General features: G+C 44.7%; 1 protein-coding gene across 4 annotated transcripts in view; it reads right to left on the reverse strand.

Annotated features, from left to right (window-relative positions):
- Positions 1-19,443, reverse strand: part of asmt2 (acetylserotonin O-methyltransferase 2) — a 52,633-nt gene that overhangs the window by 10,926 nt on the left and 22,264 nt on the right. For all 4 annotated transcript variants that reach the window (XM_071382446.1, XM_071382448.1, XM_071382445.1 and 1 more), the window contains 3 exons: positions 15,719-15,848; positions 15,457-15,525; positions 1,010-1,128 (listed from right to left, as the gene is read on the reverse strand). In XM_071382446.1, coding sequence (XP_071238547.1) covers positions 1,010-1,128; positions 15,457-15,525; positions 15,719-15,848 — 318 coding nt within the window. The remainder of the gene's footprint in view (positions 1-1,009; positions 1,129-15,456; positions 15,526-15,718; positions 15,849-19,443) is intronic.

A 19,443-nucleotide genomic window follows, 5' to 3' on the forward strand; every position in this document is an offset into this window, starting at 1 on the left:
TCACCACCACACAATATCACCACAACACAATATCACCACCACCACACAATATCACCACCACCACACAATATCACCACAACACAATATCACCACCACCACACAATATCACCACCACCACACAATATCACCACCACACAATATCACCACAACACAATATCACCACCACCACACAATATCACCACCACCACACAATATCACCACCACCACACAATATCACCACAACACAATATCACCACCACACAATATCACCACCACACAATATCACCACCACCACACAATATCACCACCACACAATATCACCACCACCACACAATATCACCACCACCACACAATATCACCACCACACATTATCAGTATGACAACTGAATATCACCATGACAACTAACAGGTAAAAAATATTACTATCATTATGTTTTGTTGTGAGTGCTGCTGCATAAAACTTCATATAGATTATAATAACCTTATAAATGGAAAATAATCCATTTACCTACCATCGAGGGTCAGGGTTAGGGTCAGGGTCAGGGTTAGGTTCAGGGTCAGGGTTAGCTTCAGGGTTAGGATTAGGGTTAGGTTCAGGGTTAGGGTCAGGGTCAAGGTTAGGGTCAGGGTTAGGATTAGGGTTAGGTTCAGGGTTAGGGTCAGGGTCAAGGTTAGGTTCAGGGTTCGGGTTACGGTCAGGGTTAGGTTCAGGGTCAGGGTTTGGTTTAGGGTTCGGGTTACGGTCAGGGTTAGGGTCAGGGGGTTTAGGGTTAGGTTCAGGGTTCGGGTCAGGGTCAGGGTTTGGTTTAGGGTTAGGGTTTGGTTTAGGGTTACGGTCAGGGTTTGGTTTAGGGTTACGGTCAGGGTCAGGGTTAGGGTTAGGGTTAGGGTTAGGTTCAGGGTTAGGGTTAGGTTCAGGGTCAGGGTCAGGGTCAGGGTTAGGGTTAGGGTTAGGGTCAGGGTTAGGGTTAGGGTTAGGGTTAGGTTCAGGGTTAGGGTTAGGTTCAGGGTTTGGTTTAGGGTCACCTACCTCCAAGGTCCACCATGGCCTTAAAGCAGGACAGGTCGAAGGCTGTGACGATGTCGTGTCCATCCAGGATCCATGTTGAGTTCATCAGACCCATAAACTTCAGCATCTCCTCCTCTGACCTGAAACAGCAGACAGCTGGCTTCACAAAACCCCACAAGGTACTGATGGACTGAAAGAATATCCTCTTCACTAGGGGTTTGAGCTGCTCCCCTCAGGGTGACATTACAGGGTACCGGGGGACAAAAGAAATAGAGCCAAACGATCCTCCGTCCCAGCAGCAGTAAGGCTCCTGAATGTTTAAACCACCGGAGGACCAATGTTCTGGCCTACAGCTAACATTGTAGTTAATCCACCAGGAGGACCAATGTTCTGGCCTACAGCTAACATTGTAGTTAAACCACCAGGAGGACCAGTGTTCTGGACTACAGCTAACATTGTAGTTAAACCACCAGGAGGACCAGTGTTCTGGACTACAGCTAACATTGTAGTTAAACCACCAGGAGGACCAGTGTTCTGGACTACAGCTAACATTGTAGTTAAACCACCAGGAGGACCAGTGTTCTGGACTACAGCTAACATTGTAGTTAAACCACCAGGAGGACCAGTGTTCTGGACTACAGCTAACATTGTAGTTAAACCACCAGGAGGACCAGTGTTCTGGACTACAGCTAACATTGTAGTTAAACCACCAGGAGGACCAGTGTTCTGGACTACAGCTAACATTGTAGTTAAACCACCAGGAGGACCAGTGTTCTGGACTACAGCAAACATTGTAGTTAAACCACCAGGAGGACCAGTGTTCTGGACTACAGCTAACATTGTAGTTAAACCACCAGGAGGACCAGTGTTCTGGACTACAGCTAACATTGTAGTTAAACCACCAGGAGGACCAGTGTTCTGGACTACAGCTAACATTGTAGTTAAACCACCAGGAGGACCAGTGTTCTGGACTACAGCTAACATTGTAGTTAAACCACCAGGAGGACCAGTGGGTCTACAGCTAACATTGTAGTTAAACCACCAGGAGGACCAGTGTTCTGGACTACAGCTAACATTGTAGTTAAACCACCAGGAGGACCAGTGGGACTACAGCTAACATTGTAGTTAAACCACCAGGAGGACCAGTGTTCTGGACTACAGCTAACATTGTAGTTAAACCACCAGGAGGACCAGTGTTCTGGACTACAGCTAACATTGTAGTTAAACCACCAGGAGGACCAGTGTTCTGGACTACAGCTAACATTGTAGTTAAACCACCAGGAGGACCAGTGTTCTGGCCTACAGCTAACATTGTAGTTAAACCACCAGGGGGACCAGTGTTCTGGACTACAGCTAACATTGTAGTTAAACCACCAGGAGGACCAGTGTTCTGGACTACAGCTAACATTGTATTTAAACCACCAGGAGGACCAGTGTTCTGGACTACAGCTAACATTGTATTTAAACCACCAGGAGGACCAGTGTTCTGGACTACAGCTAACATTGTAGTTAAACCACCAGGAGGACCAGTGTTCTGGACTACAGCTAACATTGTAGTTAAACCACCAGGAGGACCAGTGTTCTGGACTACAGCTAACATTGTAGTTAAACCACCAGGAGGACCAGTGTTCTGGACTACAGCTAACATTGTAGTTAAACCACCAGGAGGACAAGTGTTCTGGTCTACAGCTAACATTGTAGTTAAACCACCAGGAGGACCAGTGGGACTACAGCTAACATTGTAGTTAAACCACCAGGAGGACCAGTGTTCTGGACTACAGCTAACATTGTAGTTAAACCACCAGGAGGACCAGTGTTCTGGACTACAGCTAACATTGTAGTTAAACCACCAGGAGGACCAGTGTTCTGGCCTACAGCTAACATTGTAGTTAAACCACCAGGAGGACCAGTGGGACTACAGCTAACATTGTAGTTAAACCACCAGGAGGACCAGTGTTCTGGACTACAGCTAACATTGTAGTTAAACCACCAGGGGGACCAGTGTTCTGGACTACAGCTAACATTGTAGTTAAACCACCAGGAGGACCAGTGTTCTGGACTACAGCTAACATTGTAGTTAAACCACCAGGAGGACCAGTGTTCTGGTCTACAGCTAACATTGTAGTTAAACCACCAGGAGGACCAGTGTTCTGGACTACAGCTAACATTGTAGTTAAACCACCAGGAGGACCAGTGTTCTGGACTACAGCTAACATTGTAGTTAAACCACCAGGAGGACCAGTGTTCTGGACTACAGCTAACATTGTAGTTAAACCACCAGGAGGACCAGTGTTCTGGACTACAGCTAACATTGTAGTTAAACCACCAGGAGGACCAGTGTTCTGGACTACAGCTAACATTGTAGTTAAACCACCAGGAGGACCAGTGTTCTGGACTACAGCTAACATTGTAGTTAAACCACCAGGAGGACCAGTGTTCTGGACTACAGCTAACATTGTAGTTAAACCACCAGGAGGACCAGTGTTCTGGACTACAGCTAACATTGTAGTTAAACCACCAGGAGGACCAGTGTTCTGGACTACAGCTAACATTGTAGTTAAACCACCAGGGGGACCAGTGTTCTGGACTACAGCTAACATTGTAGTTAAACCACCAGGAGGACCAGTGGGTCTACAGCTAACATTGTAGTTAAACCACCAGGAGGACCAGTGTTCTGGACTACAGCTAACATTGTAGTTAAACCACCAGGAGGACCAGTGTTCTGGACTACAGCTAACATTGTAGTTAAACCACCAGGAGGACCAGTGTTCTGGACTACAGCTAACATTGTAGTTAAACCACCAGGAGGACCAGTGTTCTGGACTACAGCTAACATTGTAGTTAAACCACCAGGAGGACCAGTGTTCTGGACTACAGCTAACATTGTAGTTAAACCACCAGGAGGACCAGTGTTCTGGACTACAGCTAACATTGTAGTTAAACCACCAGGAGTACCAGTGTTCTGGACTACAGCTAACATTGTAGTTAAACCACCAGGAGGACCAGTGTTCTGGACTACAGCTAACATTGTAGTTAAACCACCAGGAGGACCAGTGTTCTGGACTACAGCTAACATTGTAGTTAAACCACCAGGAGGACCAGTGTTCTGGACTACAGCTAACATTGTAGTTAAACCACCAGGAGGACCAGTGGGACTACAGCTAACATTGTAGTTAAACCACCAGGAGGACCAGTGTTCTGGACTACAGCTAACATTGTAGTTAAACCACCAGGAGGACCAGTGGGACTACAGCTAACATTGTAGTTAAACCACCAGGAGGACCAGTGTTCTGGACTACAGCTAACATTGTAGTTAAACCACCAGGAGGACCAGTGGGTCTACAGCTAACATTGTAGTTAAACCACCAGGAGGACCAGTGTTCTGGACTACAGCTAACATTCTAGTTAAACCACCAGGAGGACCAGTGGGACTACAGCTAACATTGTAGTTAAACCACCAGGAGGACCAGTGTTCTGGACTACAGCTAACATTGTACTTAAACCACCAGGAGGACCAGTGTTCTGGCCTACAGCTAACATTGTAGTTAAACCACCAGGGGGACCAGTGTTCTGGACTACAGCTAACATTGTAGTTAAACCACCAGGAGGACCAGTGTTCTGGACTACAGCTAACATTGTATTTAAACCACCAGGAGGACCAGTGTTCTGGACTACAGCTAACATTGTAGTTAAACCACCAGGAGGACCAGTGTTCTGGACTACAGCTAACATTGTAGTTAAACCACCAGGAGGACCAGTGTTCTGGACTACAGCTAACATTGTAGTTAAACCACCAGGAGGACCAGTGTTCTGGACTACAGCTAACATTGTAGTTAAACCACCAGGAGGACCAGTGTTCTGGACTACAGCTAACATTGTAGTTAAACCACCAGGAGGACCAGTGGGACTACAGCTAACATTGTAGTTAAACCACCAGGAGGACCAGTGTTCTGGACTACAGCTAACATTGTAGTTAAACCACCAGGAGGACCAGTGTTCTGGACTACAGCTAACATTGTAGTTAAACCACCAGGAGGACCAGTGTTCTGGCCTACAGCTAACATTGTAGTTAAACCACCAGGAGGACCAGTGTTCTGGCCTACAGCTAACATTGTAGTTAAACCACCAGGAGGACCAGTGTTCTGGACTACAGCTAACATTGTAGTTAAACCACCAGGAGGACCAGTGTTCTGGTCTACAGCTAACATTGTAGTTAAACCACCAGGAGGACCAGTGTTCTGGACTACAGCTAACATTGTAGTTAAACCACCAGGAGGACCAGTGTTCTGGACTACAGCTAACATTGTAGTTAAACCACCAGGAGGACCAGTGTTCTGGACTACAGCTAACATTGTAGTTAAACCACCAGGAGGACCAGTGTTCTGGACTACAGCTAACATTGTAGTTAAACCACCAGGAGGACCAGTGTTCTGGACTACAGCTAACATTGTAGTTAAACCACCAGGAGTACCAGTGTTCTGGACTACAGCTAACATTGTAGTTAAACCACCAGGAGGACCAGTGTTCTGGACTACAGCTAACATTGTAGTTAAACCACCAGGAGGACCAGTGTTCTGGACTACAGCTAACATTGTAGTTAAACCACCAGGAGGACCAGTGTTCTGGACTACAGCTAACATTGTAGTTAAACCACCAGGAGGACCAGTGGGACTACAGCTAACATTGTAGTTAAACCACCAGGAGGACCAGTGTTCTGGACTACAGCTAACATTGTAGTTAAACCACCAGGAGGACCAGTGTTCTGGACTACAGCTAACATTGTAGTTAAACCACCAGGAGGACCAGTGTTCTGGCCTACAGCTAACATTGTAGTTAAACCACCAGGAGGACCAGTGTTCTGGCCTACAGCTAACATTGTAGTTAAACCACCAGGAGGACCAGTGTTCTGGACTACAGCTAACATTGTAGTTAAACCACCAGGAGGACCAGTGTTCTGGTCTACAGCTAACATTGTAGTTAAACCACCAGGAGGACCAGTGTTCTGGACTACAGCTAACATTGTAGTTAAACCACCAGGAGGACCAGTGTTCTGGACTACAGCTAACATTGTAGTTAAACCACCAGGAGGACCAGTGTTCTGGACTACAGCTAACATTGTAGTTAAACCACCAGGAGGACCAGTGTTCTGGACTACAGCTAACATTGTAGTTAAACCACCAGGAGGACCAGTGTTCTGGACTACAGCTAACATTGTAGTTAAACCACCAGGAGTACCAGTGTTCTGGACTACAGCTAACATTGTAGTTAAACCACCAGGAGGACCAGTGTTCTGGACTACAGCTAACATTGTAGTTAAACCACCAGGAGGACCAGTGTTCTGGACTACAGCTAACATTGTAGTTAAACCACCAGGAGGACCAGTGTTCTGGACTACAGCTAACATTGTAGTTAAACCACCAGGAGGACCAGTGGGACTACAGCTAACATTGTAGTTAAACCACCAGGAGGACCAGTGTTCTGGACTACAGCTAACATTGTAGTTAAACCACCAGGAGGACCAGTGGGACTACAGCTAACATTGTAGTTAAACCACCAGGAGGACCAGTGTTCTGGACTACAGCTAACATTGTAGTTAAACCACCAGGAGGACCAGTGGGTCTACAGCTAACATTGTAGTTAAACCACCAGGAGGACCAGTGTTCTGGACTACAGCTAACATTGTAGTTAAACCACCAGGAGGACCAGTGGGACTACAGCTAACATTGTAGTTAAACCACCAGGAGGACCAGTGTTCTGGACTACAGCTAACATTGTACTTAAACCACCAGGAGGACCAGTGTTCTGGCCTACAGCTAACATTGTAGTTAAACCACCAGGGGGACCAGTGTTCTGGACTACAGCTAACATTGTAGTTAAACCACCAGGAGGACCAGTGTTCTGGACTACAGCTAACATTGTATTTAAACCACCAGGAGGACCAGTGTTCTGGACTACAGCTAACATTGTAGTTAAACCACCAGGAGGACCAGTGTTCTGGACTACAGCTAACATTGTAGTTAAACCACCAGGAGGACCAGTGTTCTGGACTACAGCTAACATTGTAGTTAAACCACCAGGAGGACCAGTGTTCTGGACTACAGCTAACATTGTAGTTAAACCACCAGGAGGACCAGTGTTCTGGACTACAGCTAACATTGTAGTTAAACCACCAGGAGGACCAGTGTTCTGGTCTACAGCTAACATTGTAGTTAAACCACCAGGAGGACCAGTGGGACTACAGCTAACATTGTAGTTAAACCACCAGGAGGACCAGTGTTCTGGACTACAGCTAACATTGTAGTTAAACTACCAGGAGGACCAGTGTTCTGGACTACAGCTAACATTGTAGTTAAACCACCAGGAGGACCAGTGTTCTGGCCTACAGCTAACATTGTAGTTAAACCACCAGGAGGACCAGTGTTCTGGACTACAGCTAACATTGTAGTTAAACCACCAGGAGGACCAGTGTTCTGGTCTACAGCTAACATTGTAGTTAAACCACCAGGAGGACCAGTGTTCTGGACTACAGCTAACATTGTAGTTAAACCACCAGGAGGACCAGTGTTCTGGTCTACAGCTAACATTGTAGTTAAACCACCAGGAGGACCAGTGTTCTGGACTACAGCTAACATTGTAGTTAAACCACCAGGAGGACCAGTGGGACTACAGCTAACATTGTAGTTAAACCACCAGGAGGACCAGTGTTCTGGACTACAGCTAACATTGTAGTTAAACCACCAGGAGGACCAGTGTTCTGGACTACAGCTAACATTGTAGTTAAACCACCAGGAGGACCAGTGTTCTGGACTACAGCTAACATTGTAGTTAAACCACCAGGAGGACCAGTGTTCTGGACTACAGCTAACATTGTACTTAAACCACCAGGAGGACCAGTGTTCTGGTCTACAGCTAACATTGTAGTTAAACCACCAGGAGGACCACTGGGCCTACAACTAACATTGTAGTTAAACCACCAGGAGGACCAGTGTTCTGGTCTACAGCTAACATTGTAGTTAAACCACCAGGAGGACCAGTGTTCTGGACTACAGCTAACATTGTAGTTAAACCACCAGGAGGACCAGTGTTCTGGTCTACAGCTAACATTGTAGTTAAACCACCAGGAGGACCACTGGGTCTACAACTAACATTGTAGTTAAACCACCAGGAGGACCAGTGTTCTGGCCTACAGCTAAAGCTTCCATTATGTCCATCTTCTATTGTGTGTTATGTCTGAAACCATAACGATCCTCTACTATAGATCTATTTAGATACTGTCTCTGACTGAGGCCCTGTCTGGAACCATAATGATCCTCTACTATAGATCTATATAGATACTGTCTATACCTGCATGGTTTTTACAATGCTACTATCCTCACTAGAACCTGTTGCAATATATAGTACACGTTTCCAAATGTAATTATAATTAATGCAAACTATTAAATTAATGAAAAAATGAATTTATAACATTCTATTGTATTATGTGCTAATGTTTAGGTCCAGTGAATAAATGTTGATGCTCCTTCTATCTGTAACACAGAATGAACTGGCAGTGAGGGAGACTTTCAGAGCACAGAACCCTCAGATATAAACACTAAACCCTTCAAGGTAAATTGTTAACTCTAACCCCAAACCCCTCAAGGCAAATTAATAACCCTAAGCCCAACACTAAACCCCTCAAGGCAAATTGTTAACCCTAAGCCCAACCCTAAACCCCTCAAGGCAAATTGTTAACCCTTACCCTTACCCCAACCCTAAACCCCCCAAGGCAAAATGTTCAATGGAGCTTTGGTTGAATTAAAGCACAAAAAGGAGATGAATGTCTTGGCCTCCCGTCCTAACACTAACACATCCTAACTCTAACCCAACCTAACCCTAACCCATCCTAACCTTAACCCATCCAACCCCATACTAACCCTAACCCAAGCTAACTCTAACCCATCCTAGCCTTAACTTCTTTGTGATAGTGGTCAGCATTTTCACTTTTGGATGAATTGCGTGCCCATAGTGAACTACTCTGTCCCAGATGCTAATATATGCATATTATTATTACTATTGGATAGAAAACACTCTGAAGTTTCTAAAACTGTTTGAATGATGTCTGTGAGTATAACAGAACTCATATGGCAGGCAAAAACCTGAGAAAAAATCCAAACAGGAAGTGAGAATTCTGAGACTGGTCAATGTTCAACTCATCGCCTATTCAATTCCCTGTAAGATATGGATCTGTTTGCACTTCCTACGCCTTCCACTAGATGTCAACAGTCTGTAGAACGTGGAATGAAGCCTCTAGTGTGATGTTGAGCCGGATGGGAGGTGTTTCAGTCATTGGTCTGGCAGAATGCCAGTTCCTGGTCACGCGTATTCCAAACGATATCGTCTTGCTTTCCATAACTTCTAGAGACACAAAGGAATTCTCCGGTTGGAACTTTATTGGATAGTTATGATAACAACATCCTGAAGATTGATTCTCTACTTAGTTTGACCAGTTTATTCGACCTGTTATATAACTTTTTGAAGTTTTCGTCCGAGTTCGCCTGCATCTGCGCGAGCGTTTGGACATGTGCACTAAACATGCTACCAAAAGTAGCTTCTTAGACATAAGTAATGGACATTATCGAATAAAACAACGATTTATTGTGGAACTAGGATTCCTGAGAGTGCATTCTGATGAAGTTTATCAAAGGTATGAGAATATTTATGATGTAATTTCGTATTTCTGTGTACTCCAACATGGCGGAGAATTTTATTTTATTTTTGAGCGCCGTCTCAGATTATTGCATGGTGTGCTTATTACGTAAAGTTTTTTTGAAATCTGACACAGCGGTTGCTTTAAGAAGTGTATCTTTAATTCTATGTAAAACATGTATCTTTCATCAAAGTTTATGATGACTATTTCTGTTATTAGATGTGGCTCTCTGCAATTTCTCCGGATATTTTGGAGGCATTTCTGAACATGGCACCAATGTAAACCGAGATTTGTGGATATAAATATGCACATTATCGAACAAAACATACATGTATTGTGTAACATGATGTCCTATGAGTGTCATCTGATGAAGATCATCAAAGGTTAGTGATTAATTCTATCTCTTTCTGCTTTTTGTGCCTACTATCTTTTGCTGGGAAAATGGCTGTGTTTTTCTGTGGCTATGTACTGAGCTAACATAATCGTTTAGTGTGCTTTCGCGGTAAATCCTTTTTGAAATCCGACATGTTGGCTGGATTCACAACATGTGTAGCTTTAATTTGGTGTCTTTCATGTGTGATTTCATGAAAGATTGATTTTTATAGTAATATATTTGAATTTGGCGCGCTACATTTTTTCTGGCTTTTGGCCAAGTGGGACCCTACCGTCCCACATATCCCAGGGAAGTTAACCCATCCCAACCCATACTAACCCTAACCCTACCTAACTCTAACCCAACCTAACCCTAACCTATCCTAACCTTAACCCATCCCAATCCATACTAACTCTAACCCAACCTAACTCTAACCCATCCTAACCCTAACCCAACCTAACCATAACCCACACTAACTCTAACCCATCCTAACCCTAACCCATAATAACCCATCCTAACTCTAACCCATATTAACCCTAACCCATCCTAACTCTAACCCATCCTAACCCATACAAACTCTAACCCAACCTAACCCTAACCCATACAAACTCTAACCCAACCTAACCCTGAGCAGCGATCGGTGAGCAGCTCAGATAGCTGATGTTTAAAGTTAGTGAGGGAAATATAAGTCTCCAGTTTCAGCGATTTTTGCCATTACTTTTCAGTCACTGGCAGCAGAGAACTGGAAGGAAAGGCGGCCAAAGGGGGTGTTGGCTTTGGGGATGACCAGTGAGATATACCTGCTGGAGCGCGTGCTACGGGTGGGTGTTGTTATCGTGACCAGTGAGCTGAGATAAGGCGGAGCTTTACCTAGCATAGACTTATAGATGACCTGGAGCCAGTGGGTCTGGCGACCAATAGATAGCGAGGGCCAGCCGACTGGAGCATACAGGTCACAGTGGTGGGTGGTATAAGGGGCTTTGGTAACAAAACGGATGGCACTGTGATAGACTGCATCCAGTTTGCTGAGTAGACCACACCACCGCATTTATGTATTTTCTGTAGATGTTATAACCATGTATTGCTACCACTGTATCATCACAGCTATTATCTAAGTGAGTTTCAGAGTATGAACATGAATGTTATTGTCAGGGTTGTGTGCGGAGAATATTTGGAGTCAAACGCAGGACACAAGTATTGAGCGAAACCACAGAGTTTTTACTCAACATAAATGCACAATTCCACAAATGGAAAAGAAACAGATACGTACACGTATCAAATACAACACCTAACGCACAAACAATCACGGACAAACATAAATGAAAGCCAGAGGGTTAAATAGGGAACATGATGGGGAGAATTGAAACCAGGTGTGTACAATACAGACAAAACAAAACGAAACTGAAAAATGGATCGATGGTGACTAGAAAGCCGGTGACGTCGACCGCCGAACACCACCCGAACAAGGAGAAGGGCCGACTTCGGCGGAAGTCGTGACAGTTATATGTTACTTGCAAGATGCTGACTTCATGAACCTTGTTTCTTAGGCTGCATTGTTGTTATTTTTAGCACTTTTCTGGGATGCTGGACTGTTTTTATTGCTTTACCGGGAAGCTTATCAGAAGTGGACATGCTCATGTTTTTTTATAATTGAGCTGATAGTGCAGGGTGAGCTGCACACAGTTGACTTCCTACTAGGGTACATCGCCTCAGTGTTAACAGTATAACTCTGGTTCATAGGCACATGATTACAATACAATAGCAGAAGGATGCATTCAGGGCAGTTAGAGGGACATAAATTAAGTCACTTACATTGTGTCTGCCAACGCCCCTGGGCTAATGTACATTTGCTGGAGCATTATGACAACTCAGCGACACAATGGTAGGGATTAACTGAGCTGGGCTTGATAAGTCAGTCTCAACGCAGCCTTGAAATGCGTTGAGTCCAGGAGCCAAGATGATTTGGATGGACTCCTTCATTCCTGTAGAGCATCATCTGTTTCCAGAAGGTGAAAGTTATCTATAAAAGTCATTCCAACGGAGCTACGCTAATCTTTTAGCCAGCTGTGTAATGCCAGTAGCCTGCTGAATCTTTCACACCCGCGGCCCAACGATGGTACCGGACCTGAAATAATTGGTCGCTTTTCAAATCAAATCAAAGTTTATTTGTCACGTGCCCCGAATAAAACAGGTGTAGACCTGTAATGCTTACTTACAGGCTCTAACCAATGGTTGAAAAAAAAGGTGTGTGTGTGTGTGTGTGTGTGTGTGTGTGTGTGTGTGTGTGTGTGTGTGTGTGTAGGTAAGTAAAGAAATAAAACAACAGTAAAAAGACATTTGAAAATAAGAGTAGCAAGGCTATATACATACACCGGTTAGGCAGACTTATTGAGGTAGTATGTACATGGAGATATGGTTAAAGTGACTATGCATATATTATGAACAGAGAGTAGCAGAAGCGTAAAAAGAGAGGTTGGCGGGTGGTGGGACACAATGCAGATAGTCTGGGTAGCCATTTGATTACCTGTTCAGGAGTCTTATGGCTTGGGGGTAAAAACTGTTGAGAAGCCTTTTTGTCCTAGACTTGGCACTCCGGTACCGCTTGCCATGCGGTAGTAGTCCAGGAAATCTTTCAGTGCTAGAATCAGCTCTTTAAAATCAATTTTCAGAAGTTCCGAGCTAGCCCTCCTGATGTTATTTCACATCACATGGACCACGATAGCGTCATCTCCAGGCATCTGTCATAGAATGGTCGGAAGCAGCCTTGCAATGTCCTGTACTCAAGGATAGTACAGGGTTTTTACCCCGGGAACCAAGATGTTTCTTACCATAGAGTTGCCGATGACGACAGCTGGTGTAATGGCTGAGGAGATCCGTCCGTTCTTTCGCCTGAAAAGCGGTGGGGCCCGATGGACCCAAGCCAGCTGTATTATCCATTGTGGATGATGAATGAGCCGGAGTCTCAGACAGCCTCACGGTCTGATGAGGGTGGGGGTTCTGAGGATCTGAACTCGAGGTAGAAGCCACTGGAGAGGGAGACAGACCAGATTCAATCTCAAATTGTAAGCCCCCAGGGAAAGAAGGTGCCGGAACCTCAGAATCCAGGGCGGTGAAGCTGTTTCTGGTCTGTGTCTGGTCTGGGCTTAACATCTCCAAGGAGGACCCCGTTGCCACAGGATGCTGTTTTCGACATCCATGGCGAGTGATATCGCCATGGCTGGTTGATAGGAATCGAAAACAGGAAATCCCCCAAGTCATCCAAGAGCATCCTACTAGCTCTATTCTCCAGGGAAGGGGGAGACCCTTCGGGAGGGATCCCTGCAGAGTACCGGCCAGTCGGCTGTGGAGAACAGACACGGTGGCAACACTTTCACCAGGCCAGAGCGGAGTTACGCTACTGGGGTGGAAGAGAAAGAAAAAGCAGGCGGGCGTGGATTCCCCAGTAACTTGTGTAGGAATCCCCAGTAACTTTTGTAGGAATCCCCAGTAGGTTTTGTAGGTTCACTACTTGTTTGCTTAGAGTAGCCACTTCGTCCCGGTAGTCCTTTGCAAGCAAACAGCTGATATATTGAAAGTCCAGGTGGTTCACATCGTCCGGGAATAAAGGAAAAAAACGCAGCTCCTGCAGCGCTGAAAATGTTCAATAGCGACCTCCATTTGAGACTACCGGCCAGCTAGGCTTCTTTGTCTCTCCCCTTACATAGAATTCACAACTAAGTGAACAAAAAGAGCTCACACAAATTGCAAAATCCGATAAGCAGAAATATGTGTCCTCCTTTAACTTCTTTCACAGCGGTGAGCACAAAAGCAGTGTCTTTGGACATACTGTTGGTAGCAGCATCGGCTAACGTTGGTAGCTGGCTATACAATGCAGTTCCAGCCAGGTCAGGCTGCAGGGAAAAAGCAGCAGGGAATACAGCCACAATTAGCATGGGACACCTCCACGGTCCCAGCCACAAGGGCTAACCGCGTTGCGGGCTGTGTTCAAGCTGTTTGTGGAAAACCCTGCTAGCTTGATACTGATAGCTACCAGCTAGGCTAGTAGCTAGCTACGCAACTTCAGACTTTGAGACGTTGAAACGTAATAATAGTAGGGATTACTTGAGACAGGAGGGCAGCACCCTCCTTTCTACCCATAGCAGAGCTAGTAAAAGAGCATAAGAGTCCATTTCTAAGAGCTGCCTTGTAGTCATTAGATAGTTTTCACGTGCCAATATCATTTGGGCGAATTCCATCATCCCTGAAAAGCGTTTTCTGTTTCCAAAAAGGTATCAAAATTGTCAATAAAATAAATGCCTGGGATCGCCAGTAGACCTTCAGCCAGTCATGTGTCTACTGAGTCTGCCACTTCACCCAGCGGAGGAAGACGGAGATGAACCGACACTTCTCTAAGTCTTTGCAGGCCACAACAGCCAAAGGGACAGAGTTGTTGGTGGTCCAGGCTGTGCCCAGGCAGTTGATTGACTAGGACAGGGAGTGGTAGCTGGAGGGGCATCCACAGCCATGGAACATTTAAGTCCCCGGGAGAAGAAAGGGGCTCAAAGCAATTTGAGAGTCTTAAGTCCGGACGCGGGGGAAGAAAGCAGGAACGCCCAGAACGATTCTACTCCTTCTATCTGGTTCCGACACGCATCCATTCACGCTCACCTGGAGTCCAACAATGAGCAGCCATAGTCCAGGAACGTTCCTTTATGATCCTTTTTGATAGGAAGCATTTAAAGATGCCAATAGTCTCATAGAATCTTTATTCAGTTCAAGACGATTGGTCAAAAATTGTATTTATTCATGAAGAGTAACAATCCTTTCTTTAGCTGCATTAAGTTCAATACATTTTTCACAAATGAAGGTATCCATCGGACCTTTCCCCGTGACAACTACGAACATGTCGCAGATTATACACTTAATAGCACGCGAGTCCCCAGCAGATTCAAAATAGTTTTCACTGCTGAACACCGTCAGTCTAAGGGAACAAACATTGCCCGGCTCCGCCATAATACCTGTCTCCTACCAAACCTTTTGATAGCTAGGTAAGATTCAAGATCTTGAGTTGACAATGGTAGATGAGTAAAAATGTAAAAAGCAGACATTGAACATCCCTTTGAGCAAGGTGAAGTTATGAATTACACGTTGGATGGTGTATCAATAGACCCAGTCACTACAGAGATACAGGCGTCCTTCCTAACTCAGTTGCCGGAGAGGAAGGAAACCACTCAGGTTTCCATACTAACCAATACTAATCCTAACGTATACTAACCAATACTAACCCTAACCCATACTAGGATATATTTGAAGTTACTTGCACTTGTTATTGTGTTGTGCTGTTGGCCTCTCTGTCAGCAATACATACCATATTGAATATAGTTATAATTCCCCTACTTCCTTGATAATGATGATACAAAGTCCACCTACCTGTAGATGGTTTGGAAGATGTCTTCAGGTGAGATGCCAAATGTTTTTTCGTTTTGGTTTTTCCCCTCTCTGTAAGACATCAAACACAATGTCCGTCAGCTGAGAAGCATATGAAAACATAACCCTGATAAACTGTGGTAATGCAACGGTTTATGGGAGGTAGATGAACATGAAATTCTTAATTTCTATTTTCTCTACAACTAGTATTCAGTTGGGAGTACATCTTCATACAGCGTCTGTTGTTGTATTGTTGTTTAGCCACCTGACAGCGTGCACCATGTTGTTCCACAGAGGGTAGATGGTCTGTGATTGGTAGATGATCATGTCATGAAGAGACTTGGCGCTGCCCTTGGCCAGGTAGAGGTTGGCCACATCAGTACTGCTGTAACAGGCTAGAACCAAGAGAAAAGTAAAAACATTACTGCTATAACAGGCTAGAACCAAGAGAAAAGTAAAAACATTACTGCTATAACATGCTGAACTAAGATAACAGTACTGCTGTAACACTATAACCAAGAGAACAGTACTGCTGTAACACTAGAACCAAGAGAACAGTACTGCTGTAACACTAGAACCAAGAGAACAGTACTGCTGTAACAGGCTAGAACCAAGAGAACAGTACTGCTGTAACAGGCTAGAACCAAGAGAACAGTACTGCTGTAACACTAGAACAGTACTGCTGTAACAGGCTAGAACCAAGAGAAAAGTACTGCTGTAACAGGCTAGAACCAAGAGAACAGTACTGCTGTAACACTAGAACCAAGAGAACAGTACTGCTGTAACAGGCTAGAACCAAGAGAACAGTACTGCTGTAACAGGCTAGAACCAAGAGAACAGTACTGCTGTAACAGGCTAGAACCAAGAGAACAGTACTGCTGTAACACTAGAACAGTACTGCTGTAACAGGCTAGAACCAAGAGAAAAGTAAAAACATTACTGCTGTAACACTAGAACCAAGATAACAGTACTGCTGTAACAGGCTAGAACCAAGAGAAAAGTAAAAACATTACTGCTATAACATGCTGAACTAAGATAACAGTACTGCTGTAACACTAGAACCAAGAGAACAGTACTGCTGTAACACTAGAACCAAGAGAACAGTACTGCTGTAACAGGCTAGAACCAAGAGAAAAGTAAAAACATTACTGCTATAACATGCTGAACTAAGATAACAGTACTGCTGTAACACTAGAACCAAGAGAACAGTACTGCTGTAACAGGCTAGAACCAAGAGAAAAGTAAAAACATTACTGCTATAACATGCTGAACTAAGATAACAGTACTGCTGTAACACTAGAACCAAGAGAACAGTACTGCTGTAACACTAGAACCAAGAGAACAGTACTGCTGTAACAGGCTAGAACCAAGAGAACAGTACTGCTGTAACACCAGAACCAAGAGAACATTACTGCTGTAACACCAGAACCAAGAGAACATTACTGCTGTAACACTAGAACCAAGAGAACAGTACTGCTGTAACACCAGAACCAAGAGAACATTACTGCTGTAACACTAGAACCAAGAGAACAATACTGCTGTAACACTAGAACCAAGAGAACAGTACTGCTGTAACACCAGAACCAAGAGAACAATAACACTTCAGAACTCATCTAACTAATAGTAATGATGATGAGTGAGAAAACAAGGGGACAGGTTCAGAGTGGTAAAATCAATACAGTTTAGGGGGTTCACATGTCCTAGTTTTAAGTGGTAAGGTTAAAGGTAAGTGTTAGGGTGAAGGTTAGGGTAGAGTTTAGGGGTCAGGGGTTAGGTCACCTGTCCCATCTATATGTTCCTCTATGTAAAGCAATTTTAAGGAGTTAGTGGTAAGGGTCTATTTGTATTTGTTATGGATCCCAATTAGTTCATGTGTAACGGTCCTATGTGTAGCTGGTGTAGAGAGTCAGGCGAAGGACAGCAGAAGTGTGTAATCAAAGTTCTTTACTCAAAAAGACAAATATACAAAGTAAATCACGAGCCCACAAAGACGGACCGAATTACAACAGACAATCAATCACAAACACAATATGGGGAACAGAGTGTTAAATAATAAACAAGTAATTTGTTGAGTGAAGCCAGGTGTGTAAGACAAAGAAGGAACAAATGGAAAATGAAAAATGGATATGCGGCGGCTAGAAAGCCGGTGACGTCGACCGCCGAACGCTGCCCGAACAAGGAGAGGGACCGACTTCGGTGGAAGTCATGACATCATGCCCAGGCAGCAGAAGCTCTTCCTGGGATTTATTACGGATCCCCATTAGTTCCTGCCAAGGCAGCAGCTACTCTTCCTGGGGTTTATTATGGATCCCCATTAGTTCCTGCCAAGGCAGCAGAAGCTCTTCCTGGGATTTATTACGGATCCCCATTAGTTCCTGCCAAGGCAGCAGCTACTCTTCCTGGGGTTTATTATGGATCCCCATTAGTTCCTGCCAAGGCAGCAGCTACTCATCCTTGGGTTTATTATGGATCCCCATAAATTCATGCCAAGACAGCAGCTACTCTTCCTGGGATTTATTATTGATCCCCATTAGTTCCTGCCAAGGCAGCAGCTACTCTTCCTGGGGTTTATTATGGATCCCCATTAGTTCCTGTCAAGGCAGCAGCTACTCTTCCTGGGGTTTATTATGGATCTGTAATGCTCTGGGCGTAGTGGGTGCGAATTCAGGCGCAGGAAGCAGAGAGTACAGGGTAGTGCTATTTATTGCACACAAGTGAACATAAGCCACCCCACGAAACACAGGGAGCACACAAAACAAATGCCCCAAAACAGGGGGACTCAAACAGTCCGGAGAAAAACCCACGCACGAAACACGTCAACATAGAACGTGCTCAGAGCAACACAAAACACGAAACAACTACCCACAAAACACAGGTGGGAAAAGGCTACCTAAGTATGGTTCTCAATCATAGACAACGATAGACAGCTGCCTCTGATTGAGAACCACACCCGGCCAAACTCATAGAAATAGACAACATAGAACAGAAACATAGAATGCCCACCCCAACTCAAGCCCTGACCAACCAAAATAGAGACATAAAAATGATCTCTAAGGTCAGGGCGTGACAGGATCCCCATTAGTTCATGCCAAGGCAGCAGCTACTCCTCCTGGGGTTTATTATGGATCCCCATTAGTTCATGCCAAGACAGCAGCTACTCTGCCTGGGGTTTATTATGGATCCCCATTAGTTCATGCCAAGGCAGCAGCTATTCTTCCTGGGGTTAATTATGGATCCCCATTAGTTCCTGCCAAGGCAGCAGCTACTCTTCCTGGGGTTTATTATGGATCCCCATTAGTTCCTGCCAAGGCAGCAGCTACTCTTCCTGGGGTTTATTATGGATCCCCATTAGTTCCTGCCAAGGCAGCAGCTACTCTTCCTGGGGTTTATTACGGATCCCCATTAGTTCCTGCCAAGGCAGCAGCTACTCTTCCTGGGGTTTATTATGGATCCCCATTAGTTCCTGCCAAGGCAGCAGCTACTCTTCCTGGGGGTTTATTATGGATCCCCATTAGTTCCTGCCAAGGCAGCAGCTATTCTTCCAGCGGTTTATTATGGATCCCCATTAGTTCCTGCCAAGGCAGCAGCTACTCTTCCTGGGGTTTATTATGGATCCCCATTAGTTCCTTACAAGGCAGAAGCTACTCTTCAAAATTAAGGCAGTTCTAAACAATTAAAAACATGACATTACATTCACAACAGATTTCACAACAAATCAAGGGTGTGCCCTCAGTTCACTACTCTACAACCACATATTTACAATACAAAATCCATGTGTACATGTGTGTAATGATGCAGAAAAACGAATCCATACTTTTGTCACTTCTAGATTAGACTACTGCAATGCTCTACTCTCCGGCTACCCGGATAAAGTACAAAATAAACTTCAGTTAGTGCTAAACACGGCTGCTAGAATCTTGACTAGAACCCCAAAATGTGATCATATTACTCCAGTGCTAGCCTCTCTACACTGACTTCCTGTTAAGGCTA

The sequence above is a fragment of the Salvelinus alpinus genome, chromosome 34, assembly GCF_045679555.1.
Source record: "Salvelinus alpinus chromosome 34, SLU_Salpinus.1, whole genome shotgun sequence".
NCBI lineage: Eukaryota > Metazoa > Chordata > Actinopteri > Salmoniformes > Salmonidae > Salvelinus > Salvelinus alpinus.